The 21,932-nt window shown below is 46.0% G+C and overlaps 1 protein-coding gene across 2 annotated transcripts in view; it reads right to left on the bottom strand.

Moving 5' to 3' along the window:
• TCEANC2 (transcription elongation factor A N-terminal and central domain containing 2) overlaps positions 1 to 21,932 on the bottom strand; it is a 47,279-nt gene that overhangs the window by 24,174 nt on the left and 1,173 nt on the right. For both annotated transcript variants that reach the window (XM_075556539.1, XM_075556530.1), the window contains exons 2-3: positions 21,696 to 21,840; positions 5,979 to 6,120 (exon numbers count right to left, since the gene is read on the bottom strand). In XM_075556539.1, the coding sequence (XP_075412654.1) occupies positions 5,979 to 6,120; positions 21,696 to 21,797 (244 nt within the window). In that variant the 5' untranslated portion in view covers positions 21,798 to 21,840. The remainder of the gene's footprint in view (positions 1 to 5,978; positions 6,121 to 21,695; positions 21,841 to 21,932) is intronic.

Here is a 21,932-nt window from a genome sequence, read left to right as displayed (position 1 = left end):
TTCGGATTTGAATTTTATTATTTACAATCCTTGGATCACACAGGTTGGTGGCCTTCTTGGTGTATCTAAGCCCACGCGGCTTATTTGACACCTCACTTAGATGGCTGCTTGTTTTAATACACGCCTCTAAGATGCCAGCTGCTCCTCTTCCTGACAGCTGGGCACCATCTGACTTCTTCACCACTTGGCTGCAGCGCGCGCCTTCGGTGATCTCTGCATGAGGGCGAGTATCGAGCAGGCCCACGTCGTAAGAACTAACCACTCATGGACTGGGGCTAGAATCAAGGGGGAGCCCCACTTCCATTCATGTATCTATGGTTGATGTATGTCTCTGGTTCACGTGAGAGACATCATTTTCACTCCCTGACAGAGTGTTTATAAATCCCCCTCCTGGGCATAAGGTAATAAGTAGTGAGCGTGTCACTAAGTTAGCCAGTAGAGAATTGGACCCACTGTGGGGAAAAGGACATTACACAAGGATAGGGCGGCTTCAGACCGCAAGACGTGAACTGTTGACGTGTACAGATTAAACTCCACAGGGACAGGACAAGAACGACGGGGCTGGTGCTAAGACCAAACTTTCAGGAACATTCACTCACACAGGCAGAGAGCGCCACACCGACCGGACAAAGACATGCTACAAAAGAGCGAGAACATTAATCTGGTGAATATACGGCAGACCTGGGCCACCATTCGTGGCAATGACTTGGTACGGAAATTGGGAAAGGAAGGAATGTCTGGAAAAGTGACAGGGCATGGGGGCACGTGCGTGCGCTTGCAGGCAGAAAGAGCCCGTGGGGAACAACACCGTGTGAGAGGCATCCTGGCTGTCCCCCTTCCGCACCTCCAGTCCACCCTTGCTCTGTAAATTGGGCCCACTCTCCCTGGTGAGGTCTCCACTCTCCCTGGTGAGGTCTCGGCGGTGCTCTTTCTTCTCCATGTCCCTCAGTCTCCCTGCTGTCACCGTGTCTCACAATGACCGGAACCGGAACTCTTCCTCCTGGTTCGCTTCGCCTCCTGCAGCTTTTGCCCCAGTGCCACTCTCTTCATGAGGCCCGCTCCGGCCCTCCCCGTAACGCCACTCATCATCGCTCCCAACCTGCTTAACGGCCCTTCCCCCATAGCACTTATTATCCGAGAACATACGACACAATTTCCTTGCTATGCTTCTTCTTTACTGCCTGTCTCCCTCGCTAGAAGGAGGGTCTCCCTCACACGGGCAGGGCTTTTTATCTGTTTTGACTACAGGCAGCTGGCACAGAGCCTGGCACGTGGTAGGTTTTCGATAAATATGAGCTCAATGCCTGTCTGAATGACTGCCTATCTGTTCCCCATCCTCCAGTGGTGCCCTTTCCCTCCACATTCTCCTGGCCACTGAAACCATCACATTTCTCTCCAGCTTAAACACATGAAGAGGCTCTAATAGCGGTCCCACCCCCACCCCCAAATGGGAAGTGCTCATAAGCTGCTAAAAGATATTGCCTGAAGAAGAAAATAAACTCCAGGTTCTACTGGCCAGTTTTTAAGCTCCCTTATAATCAGGCCGCATCTCTACCCACTCTTTCACCCCAGCCATGCATCCGAGCCAGGCTGTGCCCAGGCGGTTCAAGCCTTTGGCCTTTCCATGTCTGCCTACAGTAAGCATGATCCCATTTGGACCTAGCGAAATTCCATTTCCCGAATAAAAACCCTTCCCAATGCACACAAGCAGAAACAGTAGCTCTTCCTTGTATTCCTACAGTCTTCTGCACACAAGTGCTAAGTGAGCTCCTTCAAACACAGCCCAGGCCATGGGAGGTGTTCAGTGCATGGTGAATGCAGGAGGTGAATGAATCCAGGATGAAAGAAGCACGGATTGGGGGGATGATCTAGGGTTCTTGCTACTCCTCATCTTCATTTTGTCCATCAAGTCTTAACATGTTCAGATCCCCACTCCGCCATCTTCCTCCTGTACTGTTACTACCTCTCATCCTATTGAATGCTAGCATTCAAACGTAGTTTGATTTGCTCCCATCTTAAAGATCAGCAGTTCCTTCAATCTCCCATTCCCTTTCTGGTGCCCTCCCCTTGCCCCATCTCTTGATAATACAAGACTTCTTAAAGGAGCCATTTTCAGGTTCACTTCCGTACTAGCCCTTCACTCCTCCAGCTTCTGACCCTAACCTTGACTTTAGAGCTGTCCTTACCAAGATCCTCAATGACATTCCTTTGCAAAAGCCAGTATGCAATTTTTAGACTCGCCTCACTTGGCCTTTTGGCAGCCCTAGGCGCTGCTGACTCACCGCTACCACGCTTCCTTCCTCTTCCATGACGACATTCCCTCTTGCTCCCTTTTCATGCTCTGTCTTCAGAGGCTTATTACCTATGGATGGACTTTGAAATTCTGAACTTGGCTCTCTGCTTTGCTTATACATTCTCCCAGGGCAAGCATGTTTCCAACCGTCGATTTCTAGCTATCTGCTGAGGATGGCGCAGACTTCTATGCTTACCGTCTCTGCGAGGAGTCTTGGTGGCACGGGGATTCTACACTGAGCGCCTGACTGCAGTCTGGCAGGTGAACCCCACCAGCTTCTCTGCTAGGGAGGCTGACAGCCTTGCAAATCACAGGGCAGCTCCATGCTGTCCCATAGGGTCCCCGAGGCGGAACTGCCTCAGGACAATGACTGAGTGGTGAGAGAGCAGCGTTGGGCTCCCTAGGGGGTGAGTTTAGTACTCCAGATCAGGTGATCCCTGATGTCAAACAGAAACAAAAGAAAAAGCAAATTCTGTTTGGAGGGAAGCACATCACTTCAGCCGCACGGCATGTTTTTTTATTAAAATCAAATACTGAGCTCACAATTTTAAAAAATCAGCCAGCATATGGGAAGGCAAGCCTGACAACGGTCAGCAGAAACGATAAACAACAGTTTTTGACCCCCAAAGACTGCAAATATTAGAACTGTCATGTAAGAAAACAGAACAACTACTCACTAAGTGTTTAAATAAAGAGCATTATCATAGAATGTGCAAAGACCATTTAAAAGATACAGAGTGAAGAGGAAAAAAGGGAACCTTCTAAAACTGAAACATTGATTTTTAAAAAACTCAATGAATTGACTCAACAGCAAATTAAACTCTGATTTTAATGAATTTATCAGATTGATTCACTTAAAGAGAGATTTCATGGCGTGTAAGAGCTATCAGAAGAAATTACCCAGAATGCTACACGGCAGGAAATACAAAGTGTGACAAAGTAAGGGCTGTGGGAGATAGCGGTCAGGAGGGGGGAATGGAGAGAGTGAAACGAGGGATTTTGAAGATAGCGGCGGTGAATTTTCTACAAATGAGCAGGAAGCTGCAGGACTCTCCCCGGATGCATCATATATCTAGGATAAGTAAAAGGACATCATGCTGGAGGAGCCAGCTGATAAGCCTGGCTCTCATGATCCCTACCGCCGGGGCTTACAGCCTGTGTAGCGGCTTCCCCCATTGTGCCAGGCTGATCGTGTGACTGGAAAACACACAGAAGTGGCGGGACGTCGCTTCGGAGATGACATTACAAATGCCACCAAGGCTGCCATCTTGGTGGTCCTCCTGCTTCCCAGCCCCCCGTGTGGGAGGGTGGGGAAGGCCAGGCGCCAGGCAGCACATGCGGTCCTGAGCGGACGCCTGCATGGCAAGCTCAGGTCTCCGTCTAGCGAAGCCGCGTCTCAAGTCTTGAGCACACCACAGCCCTACGTGTGGTAAGCAGAGCCACTAAGAGAAACTGTTCCTGTGCTTCAGACCGTAAGGACCGTGCAGGATAACAAATATTGCCCTAAGTTGCTAAACGTGGGGCAGTGTGCTATGTAGCAACAGACAATGAATGCACGTGTCCAGCTCAAACAGCTTTGAATGGCTTACAAAAGGCCTTTCATCCGGCCCTACCTGTCTCTCCAGGCTTATTACTTGTCACACGCTGTCTCCAGCATAGGACATTTCAGACACACCAAACTACTTTTAGTCTCTGAAACGTGCCACGGTCGTTCCCATTGCCAGTCCTCTGAACACGCTCACCCGATGGGCCCCCTGCCTGACATTCCTCAACAGCCTCGTCTCTACTCCCTCAGCCGGCTTCCCTCCCATTCATCAGAAACCCCATCGCGCTGCAGGGTCACGCCTTGTAAAACCGTCTCTCTCTCCAGTGGACTGCAGGCTCCAAAAGAGACCAGAACACTATCTGCATCCTTCATTAGTATGCTCAAACAGCTCCTGGCACAAAAAAGGCACGCAGTAAATATTTGTCCCTTGCAACCTACAGGCTGGGGACAGGCAGGAAGGCTAAAAGGTTGAAGAATGTAAACAGTCTCAGGCAATAATCCAAAAGAAATCTTTAGCATAGCAACTGATGTAACTATAAAGGAATCGTAAAATCCCTGTTTTCCTTATAACCTTGGGTTTAGTCAGGGCTTAGGGTAGGATCAAGACTCAAAAGTTGAATGGCTTCCAGTTCCTCCTAAGTCAGGCCTCCTAGCCGTGGGTTCATTCTAATCCTGGAATTGAAACCTCCAACACCAGACACACCCATTCTGGAAAAGCGTATTCACAACTGGGCTGCAGGCAGAGAGAGGTGGTTTTTACAAACGGTGATCTCTGTATGCGTTTGTACAGATCTGCATTTGGGTATCATTCTAGCCTTTATGTTGGCCTTTTTGACCTGCTCATCTGTGGTATTTGTGGAGTGTACCTACATATGAACCTGTACATACACATGTCTATCTATATGCTATCACATTAAACATGAGTCCCCTCTACCAGTTGAAATAACGTATCTGCTCATCTGAATGGTCTTACTGCCCTCTAGTGGCCACAACCTATAGAGACAAAATCCAGCAGCAGATGGGAGACTCTCCTCCGGTACAGGGATAAGGTTTTATGTTCTTTAAGCATCCAATTTTCTCAGATTCTGGTTTCTATTACAGGGGTGCAATTCTCAAGACTCTTGGGGGGCCCTCCGGGAATTTCACATGGCTCTTCCCAGCTGTTAGCGCCACTCTGACACTGCTCCCTCTCCTGCTTCTCAGGAACAAGAGGTCAAGGGGAGGCTGAGGAGGCCGTGGCTGCACGGGGAGGGCGGGCGCAGGCAGCAGCTGTGAACGACTGCCCTGGGCTCCCTGGGGAGTTGGGAGCAGCTTGAGGAACACATGTTGGACCTCCCTTGCATATTATTCACAGTTGTGTACTGTACTAAGAAGGCAACGCAACGGAGTCTCTGGTTTATCGTTTAAGTATCTCCACCATTACAATAGCACAGGATGCTGCCATCATGGTTTTGAAAACCCACACTTTCCGAGTTATTTCTACTGCAGACAAAAAGGTAAGGCTGCCGCAGGGCTGAGCTGGCATGCCCCTCCTCTCGGAAGCCTTCACGCCACTCCCCGGGCTTCCATGCCTGCTGGCCCCTGCACTCGCACGGCCCTGTCCAGGTGAGCAAGGTCTCCAGGGTGTGGCGGACATGGTCTTGCTCAGAACCTGCAATCTCTGAGGGTCCCCATGCCTGTATCTTCTCTCAAGCCCTCTGTCCCTCGAGGCCAGGGCACACGTCCCTTCCACTTTTGCACACTCAGCCTCCAACACGAGGCCGCTCAGAATGCTCCCCACGGACCAGGGCCAGTGAGCAGCCGTGAGGTTTGCCCAGACATTGACCTAGCACGGAGAAGCTCTTGTGGCCATTTGTAAGAGTGAATTCTGTATCTGCTGAAGCTGATAATATCAAATTTTGGGATTTGCCTGCTGAACATGTTTGCTTCATTTTACCTAGCCATTTTCACTGTATCTTTCAAAAGTATTGGCCTGCCACCAACGGAGAGTTTCTGAACAACAGTCTCTCACCCCAGATACTATGAGACACGCCGGCATGGAGGGAGCGTAATGCTTGCATCACTGGGTGGGGGGGGGGGGCTAGAAGGAGGCAGGAGACAAAACAGAGAAACTTCTCACACAATCCAGAAGGAACATACCTATCCTTGTCGACCTTAACACCTCCCTAGAGGGTATCTTCTTCTTCAATTCTTGTAAGGCTTCAACTAGATTCTCTTTCGTCTGCTCAGGCAGCTCCAGCATCGTTTTCCATCTCTTGATGTCTTCTATAACCACAACTCTCTGGGCAAAAGAAAAGGCATTTGGAAAGTGGACATTGTCATTACACAGACATCCATCCGCCTTCACCTGAGCTAATGGGGCTCCTACCGCATTCCCGATCCAACCGGAACCAAAGCGCAGGATGTGCGACGGCCCCAACTGATGGGTAAGTGCTTGCGCGCAGGCCCTGCTCACGGCGAACCAGGAAGCGAGGAGCATGTATTAGGAAAACTGCAAGTTGGAATCTCGCCATGTCAGAGTCCACTGGGCACCTAGCAGCGAGGGGCCAGATGGATAAGGAAAGCAAAAGGATGCTGAGGTGAGCCAACCCTCTAGTTGGGTTCTCTTCAGTCTCTCACTTCACAGGCAAGGGGTGAGAGCAGAGATGCCACAAAACGCTGTTTGTTTCAACAGGAGAAGGCACACTGCAACAGAGCGCTTCCCGGAGGATGACACTCAAACGCGTTCTTGTCTGAAGCTTTCAAGAGGCTCCACACCCCAAAGGGCAGAGGACACCACCATTCGTAAGGAAGAAATGATAGAAGCTGACATTTTGCTGTTTCACACAAACTTTTAAAAACTACAAACTCTCCTTCTAGCCTTCACCAAGCTCGTAGCCCTCGTCCCCTTTCTAGAAGAAATGACGCACCTTCAAGCTGAGACGTACCTTTCCTTTAGGTATAAACCTATCGACAATTAAGGAAACTGGGGATAAGGTAATTCTTTGTACTCCTGCAACTTTAAAAAAAAATCATTTTATTGGGGGCTCGTACAATTCTTATCACAATCCAAACATACATCCATTGTGTCAAGCACATTTGTACATTTGTTGAAACTGCTTAATTAATAATAAACTATTTGTTTCTTCTTGACAGTTTACGCAGAAGTACAGTTCCCACGTCACAGTCTCTACACATTTGCGCTGGCTTTGGCGGCACGTGTCACAACCTGCCTCTCTTCTTTATCCAGTAGCACGTGGCCTTCTGTCTCTGCTCTCGAGTAAATGCTGATCATGCGGTCTCAGACAGATGATCGTATTCACAGGAGCACAGTACTTACAGGCACAGTTTATTTGTTTATTTTGATCAACTTGGTATTTAGCTAAAAGATGACATGATGGAATCATTTTGATGTAAGGTTTGCAGAGTATCTCCATTTCAACCAGACCAGTACGTCCGAAATATTTTCATATTTAACTTCTGGTTCACATTTTGCTCCCACTCTGTTCCCAGTCTGAAAGATCAGTATTGGTAGCCGGGTGTCATCTAATTTTGCTGGGTTCGGGGTAGATGTCATTGAACATGTGTTCTAACTTTTCTATAGTTTTGAAATCATTTCAACAAAGAATATAAAAAAAATAGACTGGGAGACCAAAAAAAGGGATTCTAATAATCACAAAAAAAATCTTGTCTCAGCAACTGAAAAGTGGGTGATGGGAGACACTGGGCAGTGTTGAAGACATGACAAAATAATAATAATAATATATAAATTATCAAGGGTCCATGAGGGAGAGGGCGGGGAGGGGAAAAATGAGGAGCTGATACCAAGGGCTCAAGTAGAAAGAAACTGTTTTGAGAATGATGAGGACAACAAATGTGTTTGATACCATGGATGTATGTATGGATTGTGATACGATTTATATGAGCCCCCAATAAAATGATTAAAAGGAAAAAAAAGCAAGGTCAAGCAGAGACCAAAAAAAAAAAAGAAAATCTTGTCTCAGACATCTATTGCCCTGGGGTAAAAGGTGGCTATGGATGGGAAGGGGGCACATTCTGATAATGTCCTGTCTCTTGATCTGCATGCTGGGGATACAGATGTGTTCAATTTATGAAAACTCATTCAGAGGTACACTTATTAAGTACACATGTAATAAAGCTACACCCCGCCCCCCCAGCACCCCCCCCACCCCCTGGCAAAGTCTCATCTTCCTCCCTTGCAGGGGTCTGCTTCCAGGCTCAAAGGCTGTGGCGGAAGGAGAAAGGCATGCTCAACACTCTTCCTCCCCACAATCTGCTCGTTTGCTTTGGCTCCTGACTCCCTAGGATCGATGCTAGGAAAAGAAGAAACGTGACGGCCAGCAGAAGCCTTCTCTGTTCAGATATGATGCAAATCAGGCTTTCAGACTCTCTGGACTTGGTCAATATTTCTTTGCTTATCTTTCTTTCTTTTAAGATTGTAAAAGACTTTTGGGGGGGCATAGGATGCCTGGTAGGGATTGATCAAGGGCAATGTAACCAAGAGGAATTACTGCAACCCGAATGCAGGCCCAACATGATGGTGGGACAAGAGGAAAGTAAAAGAAAACAGAGAAAAGACTAGGAGGCAAAGAGCAGATCATCCAATAAAGATGGCAGCTGCCAGAGGTCCAAGCTGAATTCAGAAGCGGACATGGCACATGAATGCCACATGAATCTTGGTGCCAAGCAGAGAAGACCGGGAAGACAGTTTTACTGACCAGGCCAAAGCACTCAACTGTGTGGAGAGCACAACAAATTATGGATAATTGGAGAGGAATGGGAATTCCAGATCATTCCATTGTGTTCCCGAGGAACCTGTACATCATGGATCAAGAAGCAATGCAAATGGAACAGGAGGACGCTGCAAGGCTCAAAATCAGGAGAGGTGTGCGAGAGGCTTGTAGCCTCTCACCACATTTATTCAATCTGTGTGCTGAGCAAAACATCCGAGATACTGGTTTATCTGAAGAAGAATGTGGCATCAGGATTGGAGGAAGGCTTATTAGCAACCTGAGATATGCAGATGACCCAACCTTGAATGCTGAAAGGAGGACTTGAAGAACTTGCTGATAAAGATGAAAAATGGAAAGCTTCAGTGTGTATTGCAGATCAAAGTGAAGAAGACAAAAACCCTCACAGCTTGACCATGGGTGACAGACACCATGATAAATGGAGAAAAGGGTGACACTGTCATGGATTTTGTTTTGCTTAGATCCCTTATCAGTGCTCATGGAAGCAGCAGTCAAAAGATCAAAAGACATGTTGCATTAGGTAAATGTGCTGCTCAAGATCTCTTTAGAGTATTGAAAAGTAAGTCCTTGTTAAGGACTAAGGTATACACTTGACTCAAGTCATGGGAATTTCAATCGCCTCAGATGCATGTCGAAGTTGGACACTGAATAAGGAAGACCCATGAATCACTGATGCATGTGAATTGTGGTGCTAGAGAAGCATATTGCAAGTGCCATGGATCTCTAAAAGGACAAACAGAAGCATCCCAGAAGAAGGGTACCCAGGTGAGGATGGTGAGACTTTATCTCAGGTACTTTGGATATGTTGTCTGGAGATACCAGTCCCTGGGAGAGGATAGCATGCTTGGTAAAGGAGAGGCGCAGTGAAGGAGAGGCAGGCTCTCAAGGAGATGGACTGACAGCGTGGCTGCAACAGTGGGCTCAAGCATCGGGACAATGGTGAGGCTGGCGTAGGACCTGCTGTGTCTCCTTCTGTGGTGCGTACGGTGGCTAGGGGTTGGAACCGTCTCAATGGCACAACAGCAACAGCCATGTTCTCCATTTACCCGAGGGTGATCCAGAGTCTTTATTGGCAGACTATGAAAGCAGATTCCAGGCATTTCTTCCTCATCTTAGTCTGGAAGCTTCACTGACACCTATTCAGCATCACATAGCAACATAAAAGCCTCTGCTGAGAGATGTCAGGAAGTGAACCTGTCTCATATGACACTGGTCAGAATTGAACCTGGCTCACATTAGTCAGGAATTAATCTTATATGGAAGCTGAGAACTATCTACAGAACATAAATTACCTTGTGTTGTTAACATCTCTTGCCCTAAGTGCAGGTTCTCAACCTGTGGGTCGCAACCCCTTACACAGGGTTGCCCGATTCGTAACAGTAGCAAAATGACAGTGATGAAGTAGCAACGAAACTAATTTTGTGGTTGGGGGGTGACCACAACATGAGGAACTGTATTAAAGGGTCATGGCATTAGGAAGATGGAGAACCACTGCCTACTTGTCTGTCAGTTGGGGGGGGGACGGGGGCGGGGGACGGGACACAAAGATTTCTCCCAAGTCCTCCCCCCCAAATATGTTAGAATAGGGACAGTGCTTGCATCTAATGGTAAAAGTTACTTCCCTTGAGGCAATCAATCAGCTGCCAGACTGCTGTCCCTTCCCACCACCAATGGGCGTGCTCCCTGCTCCCTCCCGGGAAAATGGGCTACTTCTCCCTGAGGCTTGCACCCATTACCTTGGTTCCTGTAGGTGGAGTTCACACCCTACTGATAATGGTCTCTAACAGCTAGCCAGGGAACAGAACACACCTGTGGCTCTGTGACATCCAAAGTTAGGCTGCCATCCTGTATCTAGGATCCGCCAATCTTGCCATGCGTATACCCCTAATCCCTCCTCTTCCTATTGCATGGATACCCCTAGGTCACCCCCTCCCATTACTGTATTCCCTATAGCACAACCCCTTCCTGTGACGTATGTCTTCGCCTGTAATTAGGGGGCTTGCATGTCCCCAGAGAACAGAAAAGCCTTGGTTAGCATTATCTCTCTCTCTCTCTCCACGTGGACCACCAAGTGAAGCTGAGGTGAGCATGCTACCATGAAATGTGTCTGACTCCATTATTTCAACCTCTCCTTTACCTCTCATGCTCTCTATGACTTTACCATAATCTTTACTTATTATCGCTGTACAATTGCACCTACCGGCCCCCGTGATGACGTGCTGGGGCTGGCTTCCCCTTGCACTTGGTCCTCCTGTGATGACTTGCACGTTACTGTGAGGCTAACTTCTGTGCCGCTGATATTTCACACACCACCAGGGTCACCCACGATAGGCAGATTGTAGAGGAACTTCTACACGAAGAACAGACGGAGAAGAAGGAAAAGCTGGCCCATTTCTGGACAAGAGCCACTGAAAAGTGAGTCCCTCAGATGGGAAGGAACTCAAAATAAGAGTGAGGAAGAACTGCCTCTTCAAAATACAGTTGATCTGTGGATTGTGATAAGAGTTGTATAAGCCCCTCATAAAACGATTTTTAAAAAATACAGTTGCTCTTGATACTGGAGTTTCAGCAAAGCTGGCAGACTAGTTAATGTAGCTATTACTCATGTGTACATACCAACCACCAAAGTCAACTGATAGTGACACTGAAGAATTTTACCATCGTCTTCAGTCAGAAATTGATGGAACATTCTATCAATAATAAGTAATAATTACTGGTGATTGCAATGAAAAAGTTGGAAGTACAGAGAAAGACTCAGTAGTTGGAAGACATGGTACTGGTGGCGGAAACAAAGCTGGGAATCACAGGATAGAATTCTACAGGGCAACGCTTCTTTGCAAATATCTTTTTCAACCACATAAATGACGACTAAATGTGTGGACCTTGTCCAATGAAATCCCTCCATAGCAGTCAAACTCATTTCATCTCGCTGGATCCTGATGATGCTCAATATCATCAACCACAAGGCCAGGGGCCAACAAGTGTGGAGTAGAACATCAATGGGCTGAAGTCCACGCTGAACCTGAGGAAAATTAAAGCATGTCCACAAGAGCCAAAAATACGAACTTGAGCATATCCCACCTGAATCTGAAGAACAGACATAATAGATTTGATGCATGGAACACTAATGACAGAAGACTGACAAGCTGTGGGGGTGACATCAAGAATATCATATATGAAGAAAGCAAAAAAGGCATTCAAAAGACAGAAAAGAAACCATCAAAGTGGGTGTCAGAAAAGACTCTGAAACGTGCTCTTGAATGCAGAGTAGCTACAGCTCGTAGAAGAAAGGATGAAATAATGAGCTAAAGAGAAAATATCAAAAGGCAGCTCAAAAAGACAAAGCAGAATATTATAAAGAAAAGTGAAAAGACCTGGAATTAAAAAGTCAAAAAGGAAGAATAGATTCATCCTATCTCAAGCTGAAAGAATTGAAGAAAAAAACCTAAGCCTTGAGTTGCAATACTGGAGGATTCTCTGGGCAATTTTTGAATGATGGAAGAAGCATAAAAAGATGATCGAAGGAATACACAGCATCCCTGTTCCAAAACTAACTGTTCGGTGTTCAATCATCTGAAGAGGTGGCAGGTGATAGTGAAGGGAGAAGCCCAAGCTGCACTACAGGTATGAACACAAACCAAGGCCCCAAGAACTGACAGACACCAATTCAAAGAAATGTTTAACATGTTTCAACAAGCTGATGAAGCACTGGAAGTGCTCACTGGCCTGTTAAGAAATATGGAAGACAGTTACTGGCCCAATTAACTAGAAGAGATCCATATTCCAAAGAATGGTGACCCACAAGAATACAGAAATTATTGAGCAAAATTAATAGCACATACAGTTAAATTTTGTTGAAGATGATTCAGAAATGTTTGCAGCAGCACACTGACAGGGAGTCAACAGAAATTCAAGCTGGATTCAGAAGAGGGCATGGCATGAAAGATACAACTGCTGACATCTGATGGATCTTGGCTGAAAGCAGAGCCTACCAGGAAGATGCTTACTTGTGTTTTACTGACTGTGCAAAGGCACTTGATTGGGTGGATCTTAACAAAGTATGGGCAACACTGAGAAGAATGAAAACTCCAGAACACTTCATGTGCTCAAGGTGAAGCTGGGTAGAGACCAAGAGGCAGACGCTGACATAGAACATGGGAATCCTGTGTGGTTTAACATCAGGGAAAGTGTGCATCCAGCGTCCTGTCACCAGACTTACTCAACTTGTATGCTGAGCAAATAATCTGAGATGCTGGACTGATGGAGAATGCGCATCAGGGCTGGCGGTAGGGCTTCTTAGCAACTTCAGGACATAAACGACCCAGCCTTGCTGGCTGAAAGGGAGGTAGGCTTGAAGCACTTGCTGATGACAACCACGATAGTAGCCCTCCTTCATCAAGGACTGCAACTCAATGTAAAGAAAACAAAACAGTCTCACTACTGGGTGGGAAAAAATTATCACATCATAATAAATGACAAAAAAAAGTTGAAGCTGTCAAGGATTTAATTTTGCTTGGATCTACAAACAAAACTCATGGATAACAAATTATATATGGAATTGGGCAAATCTGCTGCCTGGGACCTTTTTAAAGTGCTGAAGAGCAAGGCTGTCACTTTGAGGATTAAGGTGCACCTGACCCACGCCATGGTATTTTCAATCACCTCAGATGCATGTGACAATTGGGCCTGATCAGAGAAGAATAAATGCATTTGGACTGGTGAAGAATACTGGCAGTACCACGGACTGCCAGGAAAACCGAACAATCTGTCTTGAAAGAAGTACAACCAGAATGCTCCTTAGAATCGAGGACGGCGAGACTGTCTCCCATACTTCGGTGGTATCATCAAGAGAAACCAGGCCTTCGAAAAGTACGTCAAGCTTGGTGGAAACAGAGGAGGAACCTCTGTTTCAGTCGAAAACAGGAGGGCCAACCTAACACTTGTGAGCGTGCCACAGGACCAGGCAGTGTTTTGTTCTGCTGTAGAGTCTCCGTGAATCGGAACCAATACGGCAGCACCTAACCACCAGCACATGAGCAAAATACTGAGAGATGCAAGAAGCAAGCATCGAAGCTGAAAGGAATACACAGAAGAGTAGCAAAAGAAATGGTCAACAGTCAACCATTTCAAGAGGCAGCATACGATTAGTAACTGATGGTATTGGAGGAGGAAGTCCAAGTTTCACTAAAACCATGTAAAAACAAGGCTCCCTTGGGCCCCTACTCAAGTACTCCCTCAATGAAAGAACACTTTGTTCTATTAAACTGGCACTCTATGATGCACACCTTCCCTACATGATCGCTGAAAACAAATGGGTGCATAAGCAAATGTGGTGAAGAAAGCTGATGGTGCCTGGCTATCAAGAGAGATAGTGTCTGGGGTCTTAAAGGCTTGAAGGTGAACAAGCGGCCATCTAGCTCAGAAGCAACAAAGCCCACAAGGACGAAGCACGCCAGCCTCTGTGACCATGAGGTGTCGACGAGATCAGGTATCAGGCATGAAAGAACAAAAATTCATATCATTGTAAATGAGGGGGAGTGCAGATTGGGGACCCAGAGCCGATCTGTAAATAATGGGACATCCCCTTACAGAAGGGTCGCAGGAAGGAGACGAACCAGTCAGGGTCCAGTGTAGCAACAATGAAACATACAACTTTCCTCTAATTCCTAAATGCTTCCCCACCCCCACCCCACTATCATGATCCTAATTCTACCTTACAAATATGACTAGACCAGAGGATGCACACTGGTATAGACAGGATGTACACTGGTAGAGAAACACAGGGAATCCAGGACAGATGATCCCTTCAGGGCCAGCGGGGAGAGTGACGATACCAGAGGGGGGGGGAGGTGGGGTAGAAAGGGGGAACCAATTATAAGGATCTACATATAGCCTCCTCCCTGGGGGACGGACAACAGAAAAGTGGGTGAAGAGAGAGAGACGTTGGACAGTGTAAGCCATGACAAAATAACAATAATTTATAAATTACTAAGGGTTCATGAGGGAAGGGGGAGCGGGGAGGGAGGGGAAAATGAGGAGCTGATACCAAGGGCTTAAGTGGAGAGCAAATGCTTTGATGATGATGAGGGCAACGATTGTACAAATGTGCTTGACACAATGGATGGATGGATGGATTGTGATAAGAGTTGTATGAACCCCTAATAAAATGATTTTAAAAAACAAACAAGGCTCCAGGAATTCATGAAATACCAACTGAAATGCTTCAAAAATGATGTAGAGCTGGAAGCACTCATTGGACTATGCCAGGAAATTTGGAAGATGTTACCTGGCCACCTATTGAAAGGGAACTATCTATATGCCCATTCCAAAGAAAGATGACCCAACAGAGAACAGAAATGATCAAATAAAATGATCACTATCCCGTGCAAGTAAAATTTTGCAAAAGATAACTTAAGAACTGTTAAAACAGTACATCAACAGGGAGCTGCCAGAAGTTCAAAACGGTTCAGAAGGGCCATGTTACGTAATCCCTGGCACCACATGCTTTCAGTAGCCCATGGCTGCTTTATTTGCATTTATTATAGTTATTGATATAACTAGACAAAGTTTCTCTTCTCTTCAACAGCCTTTGTTTAAACTTATTTCTTCTTGGATGGTTTGGAAGCTATACTTTCTACTACTCTCATTTTAGTGTTTACCCTTAACATGCTAAGCGGTAGGCTCAATGAACTCTCCACGTGTGTCCTTCTGCTAAGATTCTACTTCAGAAATCTCTATTCCAAAGGTACATGGTTTCTTTACCCTTGTGAACTTTTCTATTTCTGATACATTCTGAGTGATTTCCTCCGTTCTAGGCTACTAACTCACAATTTGTGTAGTTATGGATTGTAGCTGCTCTGTGTTTCTGCTAGAATATATGCACCTGTGCGCTCTTCAGTCTATCTCGTTCCTCCCCCTTAGTTCCGATTCCTTTACCTCCATGAACATTTTTAACACATTAAATGTAAAGTCTTCCTGAGATTGTCCCCACGGTTTAGGATAGCGTTTTCTATTACTGAGCTCTGCTCATTCGCCCTCCCGGTCATGTGACTGTGTGTGGCGGCTGTCTGTCCTGTTCGACCACAAGTTAGTCCATCTTCAAGGAGATTGTCTTCAGTGAAATGTCTTTTGCCTTTACTTGCCAAACTCTTTGGATTTCTCAAGTTCTGGACCAGTTTTTATGTTACTTTTTCAGTTTTGCAGATAGCTCAAATTTGCACTATGTATGTATCATGCAGAAGTTTGTGTTTGTAATTATTAGTTGACGCTTTCTATCCCAAACTCCAAGATTATAACCTTTATGCTGCTTTCTCAGACCAGAGACAGAATTTTCTCATTCCTCTTCCACAGACGAGGCGGCCCCGTGTCCAGTGCAGCCTGATGCAGAGGATCAGTTCCGGTGCTTCGTGTCATGTGGCCCAAGGCTGTATCACTTGGTCCCTATGCTGGCCCGAAAGCCCAGGCCCGTGTTCAATAGTCACAGGGACTGCTCAGTTCAGCTCCCACTTACAGGGAGGGCTTTGGGTTTCCTCTCTTTGCCCGGCACCTGGGAATTTCATTCTTTTGCTTTCAAGTTCAGCTCTGTATTTGCAGCATTGAATCCTGCATCGCACACAGTGGGAATGAGGTTGAGGGATACACATCAGATCACTGAACGTAAGGAATGATAGAAGTTTGAACTCTTTCACATGCATAAAAGTCTTTTTCTATGATGTGGCCCCTGCTGTCTTTTGTAGCCTCATCTTTTGCCCCAGATTTGCCAAACTAGTTGCTTCCTCAATAAACCACAGTATCTCACACCCTCAGCCTGGATGCGCATCCTTTGCCTCATCCACATGACATGCACCTACTGATATTTTTAGATTCTTCCTTTCTTGTCTCCCCCTCACCATCACTTTTGGCCACACTTCCGTTCCGGGCCCTTTGTAAAGTGTACAGATCTGCTACTCTGTCTCTGCTTTCTGCACAGACGTAGCCTCCAGACTCGCTCTCCCACCAGATTATAAGCAATTCGAGGGCTGGGATGATGTTTTACTTAAGTACCCCAGTGCACAGTGGGTATAACTGAACAAAGCTCTTTCTACGCTGGAGGACGAAGTATAGCACAGTTTTGAGATCTGAAAATGTAGAGCCCAAATAGGAAAAGTAACCATGTTATATATTTAAAAAAATAAAAGAAAACCAAGCTCACTGCCATCGAGTCAATGATGACTCAGTGTGATCCAATAGGATCAGGTAGAACTGCTCCTGTTGGTTTCCTAGACAGTTAATTCTTTATGGGAGTAGAAAGCCTTGTCTTTCTCCCGCAGAGCAGCTGGTGGTTCGAAGCACTGACCTCATAATTAGCAGGTCAACAGGTAACCAATTAAGCAACCAGGGCTCCTAACTCCTCTCAGTTACAGAGCAGAAGAATTCAATATACATCAAAGACATGTTTCCTTATTTCTGTCCAGCGAGCCCCCAAACTTCAAGTTGTTACCTGAGTTATGTAGAGCAATAAGAGGAAGGGATAGAAGTGTCCATGGTGAAGCTATAAGTAGTGGAACAGTTATCTCAGGAAAGAAGATGTGCTCTCCCAGGTACCATCCTGTTTTGCTGAAATATCAGGTCTGACAAAACCAACTAGGGAAAATCAAATGACATATTGCATTGGGCAAATATGCTGCAGAAGAGCTCTCTCAAGCGTTCAAAAGCAAAGCTGTCACTTGGAAGACAAAGGTATGCCTGGCCCAAGCCATACCTCAGACGCATGTGAAGGCTAACAATGAATAAGCAAGTCTGAAGGAGAATTAATGTCTATGAACTAGCTGTGGGTCAAGAATATTGAATATACACCAGGGACTGCTACAGGCACAAGCAGATCTGTTTTGGAAGATATACTGTCGAATGCTCCTTAGAAGTGAAGATGGAGAAACTTCATCTCATATACACTGAATGTGTTACCAGGAGAGACCAGGCACTGGAGAAGGGAAAGTGGAGGATCAGCAAAACAGAAGAACATCCTCAATGAGATGGATTAACACCGTGGCTACAGCCACGCTTGCTAAGATGGCGGAGAGCTGGGCAGTGTTTTGTTCTAGTGTACATAGGGTCACTAAATGGGAATTGACTAGCCCAGTGGTTCTCAGCCTTCCTAATGCCGCGACCCTTTCATACAGTTCTTCATGTGTGGTGACCCCCCCCCAACCATAACATTATTTTTGTTGCTACTTCATCACTGTCATTTTGCTACTGTCATTAATCAGGCGACCCCCAAAGGGACCCACAGGTTAAGAACCACTGGACTGGACGGTATATAACAACATAACAAGAACTGCCAAACAAGAATCTTTTAATAAAAATGCACTTCTTACTGTAACCAACAGAAGGCATTACTTCCCCTTAGGGAGTAAAGAGAAATTAAGCAAGTTAACCTTTACCATTAAAATGTGTACTACATACATTCTATTTGAGTATCACTTTCATTGAGAGTGATAAGGCTATAGAAAAACTACTAGCAATAACACACTGATAAAAGGTCAATGGTCCTAATAGTCTAAGATTTTTACCTGAACACTGCTTCTGTTTGGCACTCAGAAGGCTCTGCTGTAAGCGCCAGGATGGTGTTCAAATCTAGTCTGCTTCAAGTCCCTCCTCAGCCACTTGTATCTACGTATCTTGGGCTGGCTACGGAACTCTCTGTGCCCGAGAGTCCCCACCTGAGTATCTGGTTCAGAGCTGTTAGTCAGATGTACAGAGTTGATGTAGCTGAAGCCAGCAGCACACCACTTAGCCCGCAGAAGTGGGCCAACAGCAGTAGCATGCGGTCACCATCCTTCTCAGTGCTCCTTCACTACAGGGAAAACAAACCAGAAGCCCGCCACGCGTGCTTCCGGCTCATGGGTGAGCTTTCGGAGGCCGGGCACCTTACGGGAGCAGGTACCATCACCTCTCTCCCACGGAGCGGCCAGTGAGAAACAACAAGCCTCCCGCTCTACGGAGGAAAGAGTGAACTATCAAAGAAACAGATTCAAAATACATTCACAGTGACAGCATCCATGGGAACAAAGAGTAAAGAATGACTCACGGGTTTCTAGCTCCAGTTACTTGGCATGTATGGATGCAAATGTACGTGCGGGGAAAATAAGGAACAGGCTTGGAAGAAGGGGTGCCCCATGTTAGGGGATTGTTAGTCTCTATGCTTGTTATTTATTGGGATTCCGGGATCTTCACCCCACAGAAGCTATTTTCACCTAATGATTCTTAGATGGGGTACAAGTGGGGCTACTGAGGGAAGCAGAGACAGGTTGAGCGAGCGAGGTGCATTAGAATTGGGAGTCTGTCATTGGCTTCATGTTGTACTTGTTTTGTTTTCTTTTGTTGCTTGGTTTTGCTCTATCTTGTTGTTCTGCGTGTTATTATCTCTGCAGGTCTGTCTAAATAAGGCAGGCTGGATGAACAAGCTGAAGGAGAAATCAAAGGGACCGATGGTTCTGGGGAGGACAGAGGAAAGGGGGAGGCAGGGGAAAGGAAGTGGTGTTAACAAACCCAGGGGCAAGGGAACAACAAGTGATCCAAATCGGTGGTGAGAAGGGTGCAGGAGGCCCGGTAGGGCGTTACCAAGGGTAATGTGACCAAGAGTAATTATTGAAACCTAAATGAAGGCTGAGCATGACAGTGGGACAAGAGGAAAGTAAAGGAAATAGAGGAAAGAGCTAGGAGGCAAAGGGCATTTATAGAGGTCTAAATAAAGGCATGTACATATCAAACATACTTATATATGAGGAAGGGGAAATAGATCTATGTGCATATATGTATAGGTTTAGTATTAAGATAGCAGATTGACATTGAGGCCTCCACTCAAGTACTCCCTCAATGCAAGAACACTTTGATCTATTAAACTGGCATTCCATGATGCACACCTTCCCGACACAATAGCTGAAGACAAAGTGAGTATCTACATGTGACCTCCTCCCTGAGGGACGGACAACAGGAAAGTGTGTGAAGGGAGATGTTGGACAGTATTAAGATGTAACAAAATAATAATTTATAAATTATCAAGGGTTCATGAGAGAGGGGGAACAGCGAGGGGGGAAATGAGGAGCTGATGCCAGGGGCTTATGTGGAGAGCAAATGTTTTGAGAATGATAAGGACAAGACGAGTGTACAGATGTGCTTCACACAATTGATGTATGTGTGGATTGTGATAAGAGTTGTATGAGCCCCAATAAAATGATTTTTTTAAAAAAAGAATTGGGAGTCTGTGTGTGAGCATATGTGTAACTCTAATTTCTGTCCTCTCCTTTTTCCTCCAGAAAACCCAATACCACCAATCTGTCAACCACTCTCCCTCATTGAGAATGCCTATTGCGACAGAGTGGAGATGAGTGAAAAACTTGCAGGTGTATCATGAAGCCACAGAACTCTAAGGCTAGGAGACTTTACAGAACAGCTAGGTGCTAGTGGGATGCAACCAAGGGCTGCTTGGGAATTCAGAAGGGCAATTTCCGTCATCACACAGAAGATGCGATTAGCATCCAGGGCCTGAGAACAGGGATTCTAAACATCCGACAACTCACTGTACGCCCCAAAAGATGAATTCACTTGCCCCAAAGACAACGGTACCCCGTGAAGAAACACTGATGCAGTTCTAACCCCTATTTGATAGATGAGGAAATAAGGTCCAGAAGAGGGGGCCGACTTGAAGATCACTCAGCGGCATCATAAACCCTAGAACCCAAGGCTTCTGCTCAGACCCTCCCTGTTTCCTAAGGTGTGTCTGGGAGACTGGTGGATCAGCCGGGAAGTCAAGCTGACGATATACATCAAGGTCTCAGAACACCCTCTAGTTATCACAATCCTGTACACATTTTCTTTAGCCCGGAGATCCTGGCTGGAGGTGCAACTTTGAGAGCCATCAGCATTGAAATCCTTGTGATGGATACGATCTCCTTGGCCAAGGCCAAATACATGAAACGTGACGGGCACTGGGGCCAACTGAGAAAAAAAAGAACCGATAAAGGAAACAGAGAAACAGGAGAGGTTCAAGAAGAAAAGGGGAAATAATCATAATTTATAAATTATCAAGGATTCATGGGGGAGGGGAGGGCGCATAGGGATCGGAAAAAATGAGGAGCTGATACCAAGGGCTCAAGTAGAAAGCAAATGTTTTGAGAATGATGAGGGAAGCAAATGAACAAAAGTACTTGACATAATGGATGCATGTGTGGATTGTGATAAGAGTTGTACAGGCCCCCAATAAAATGATTTAATTATTAATAAAAAATAATTGAACGCAGAAATGAGAGAAATAGAAATATATATTAAAAATAAGAAAAGGGGCAATAGTTTGAGTCCCCCAGCCACTCAGCAGAACGAAGATGAGGGTTTCTGCTCCTGTAAAGATTTACAGCCCCATAGGGTTGTTATGTGTGAGGGTGGACCTGGTTGGTTGGTTGTCTACTCTGTATCAATCCCCAGATTGAGTTCCATTAAAATACCATAGATTCTGTCCTGTCTTAGTAGTACCTGGAAAGCCCACGTGACAGAGTTATGGCCAATAAATATACCATGAAAGTATAGTATCCTTGACCCAGCCTTTAATGAGTTTGTAGCAATTGATGCTTAAAACTTTGAAAAGTTGCCATTTGGTCAAGTCCAGCTCACAGTGACCCTATGAGAGCCATCGTAGAATGGTGCTCCACAGGGTTGTCAATGGCTGACTTGTCAGATGGTGATCGCCAGGTCTTTCTTCCAAGGCACCTCTTGGTGGGTTCCTATATCTCTCCAGCCTTTTGGTTGGCAGCTGAGTGTGTTAACCATTTACACTACCCTAGGCACCTTTAATAGTCAAAACAGACATTTTTGCAAAAGAAAAAAAAGGTAGTGAAGAGCCTGTCAGAGCAGCTACTAGAATATACCTTAAAACCAGAATCAGAAGAATGTAGTAAAGGTATGGAAATTAATAAGCCATAGAAGTATGTACAGGGGGTGTGGGGGGTACCTTATCCTTTGGGGAGGGGCACTGGAAAGGAGCTCTGCACAGGATGTCGTGTACTATCAGTCCCCTCTGCACCAGGGCTACCACAGTGCAAGCACACTTCTCCCTTCCCAGGTCCCCTCTCACCTTCAGAGATTCAATCGTGGCCTGCTTGTACGTTTTGGCTCCAGGATCTTTCTTCTCAGGGCTGTTTTGGACACGAGGTGTTCGGGTGACGAATTTATCCATTGCTGGGGGGATACCAGCTATCACCACGAGCCGGAAGTAGGTTCTGTGCAAGAAAGAGAGCAGATTCTAAAACGTCACCAAAACTATTGTGATCTGTGTTCCCATGGACACGAACAATTGGGTGGGATAGACTCT

Source organism: Tenrec ecaudatus, chromosome 1, assembly GCF_050624435.1.
Source record: "Tenrec ecaudatus isolate mTenEca1 chromosome 1, mTenEca1.hap1, whole genome shotgun sequence".
In the NCBI taxonomy this organism is placed as follows: domain Eukaryota; kingdom Metazoa; phylum Chordata; class Mammalia; order Afrosoricida; family Tenrecidae; genus Tenrec; species Tenrec ecaudatus.
The sequence above is the reverse complement of the archived record's forward strand: the minus strand, read 5'-3'. Positions and strand labels throughout refer to the sequence as shown.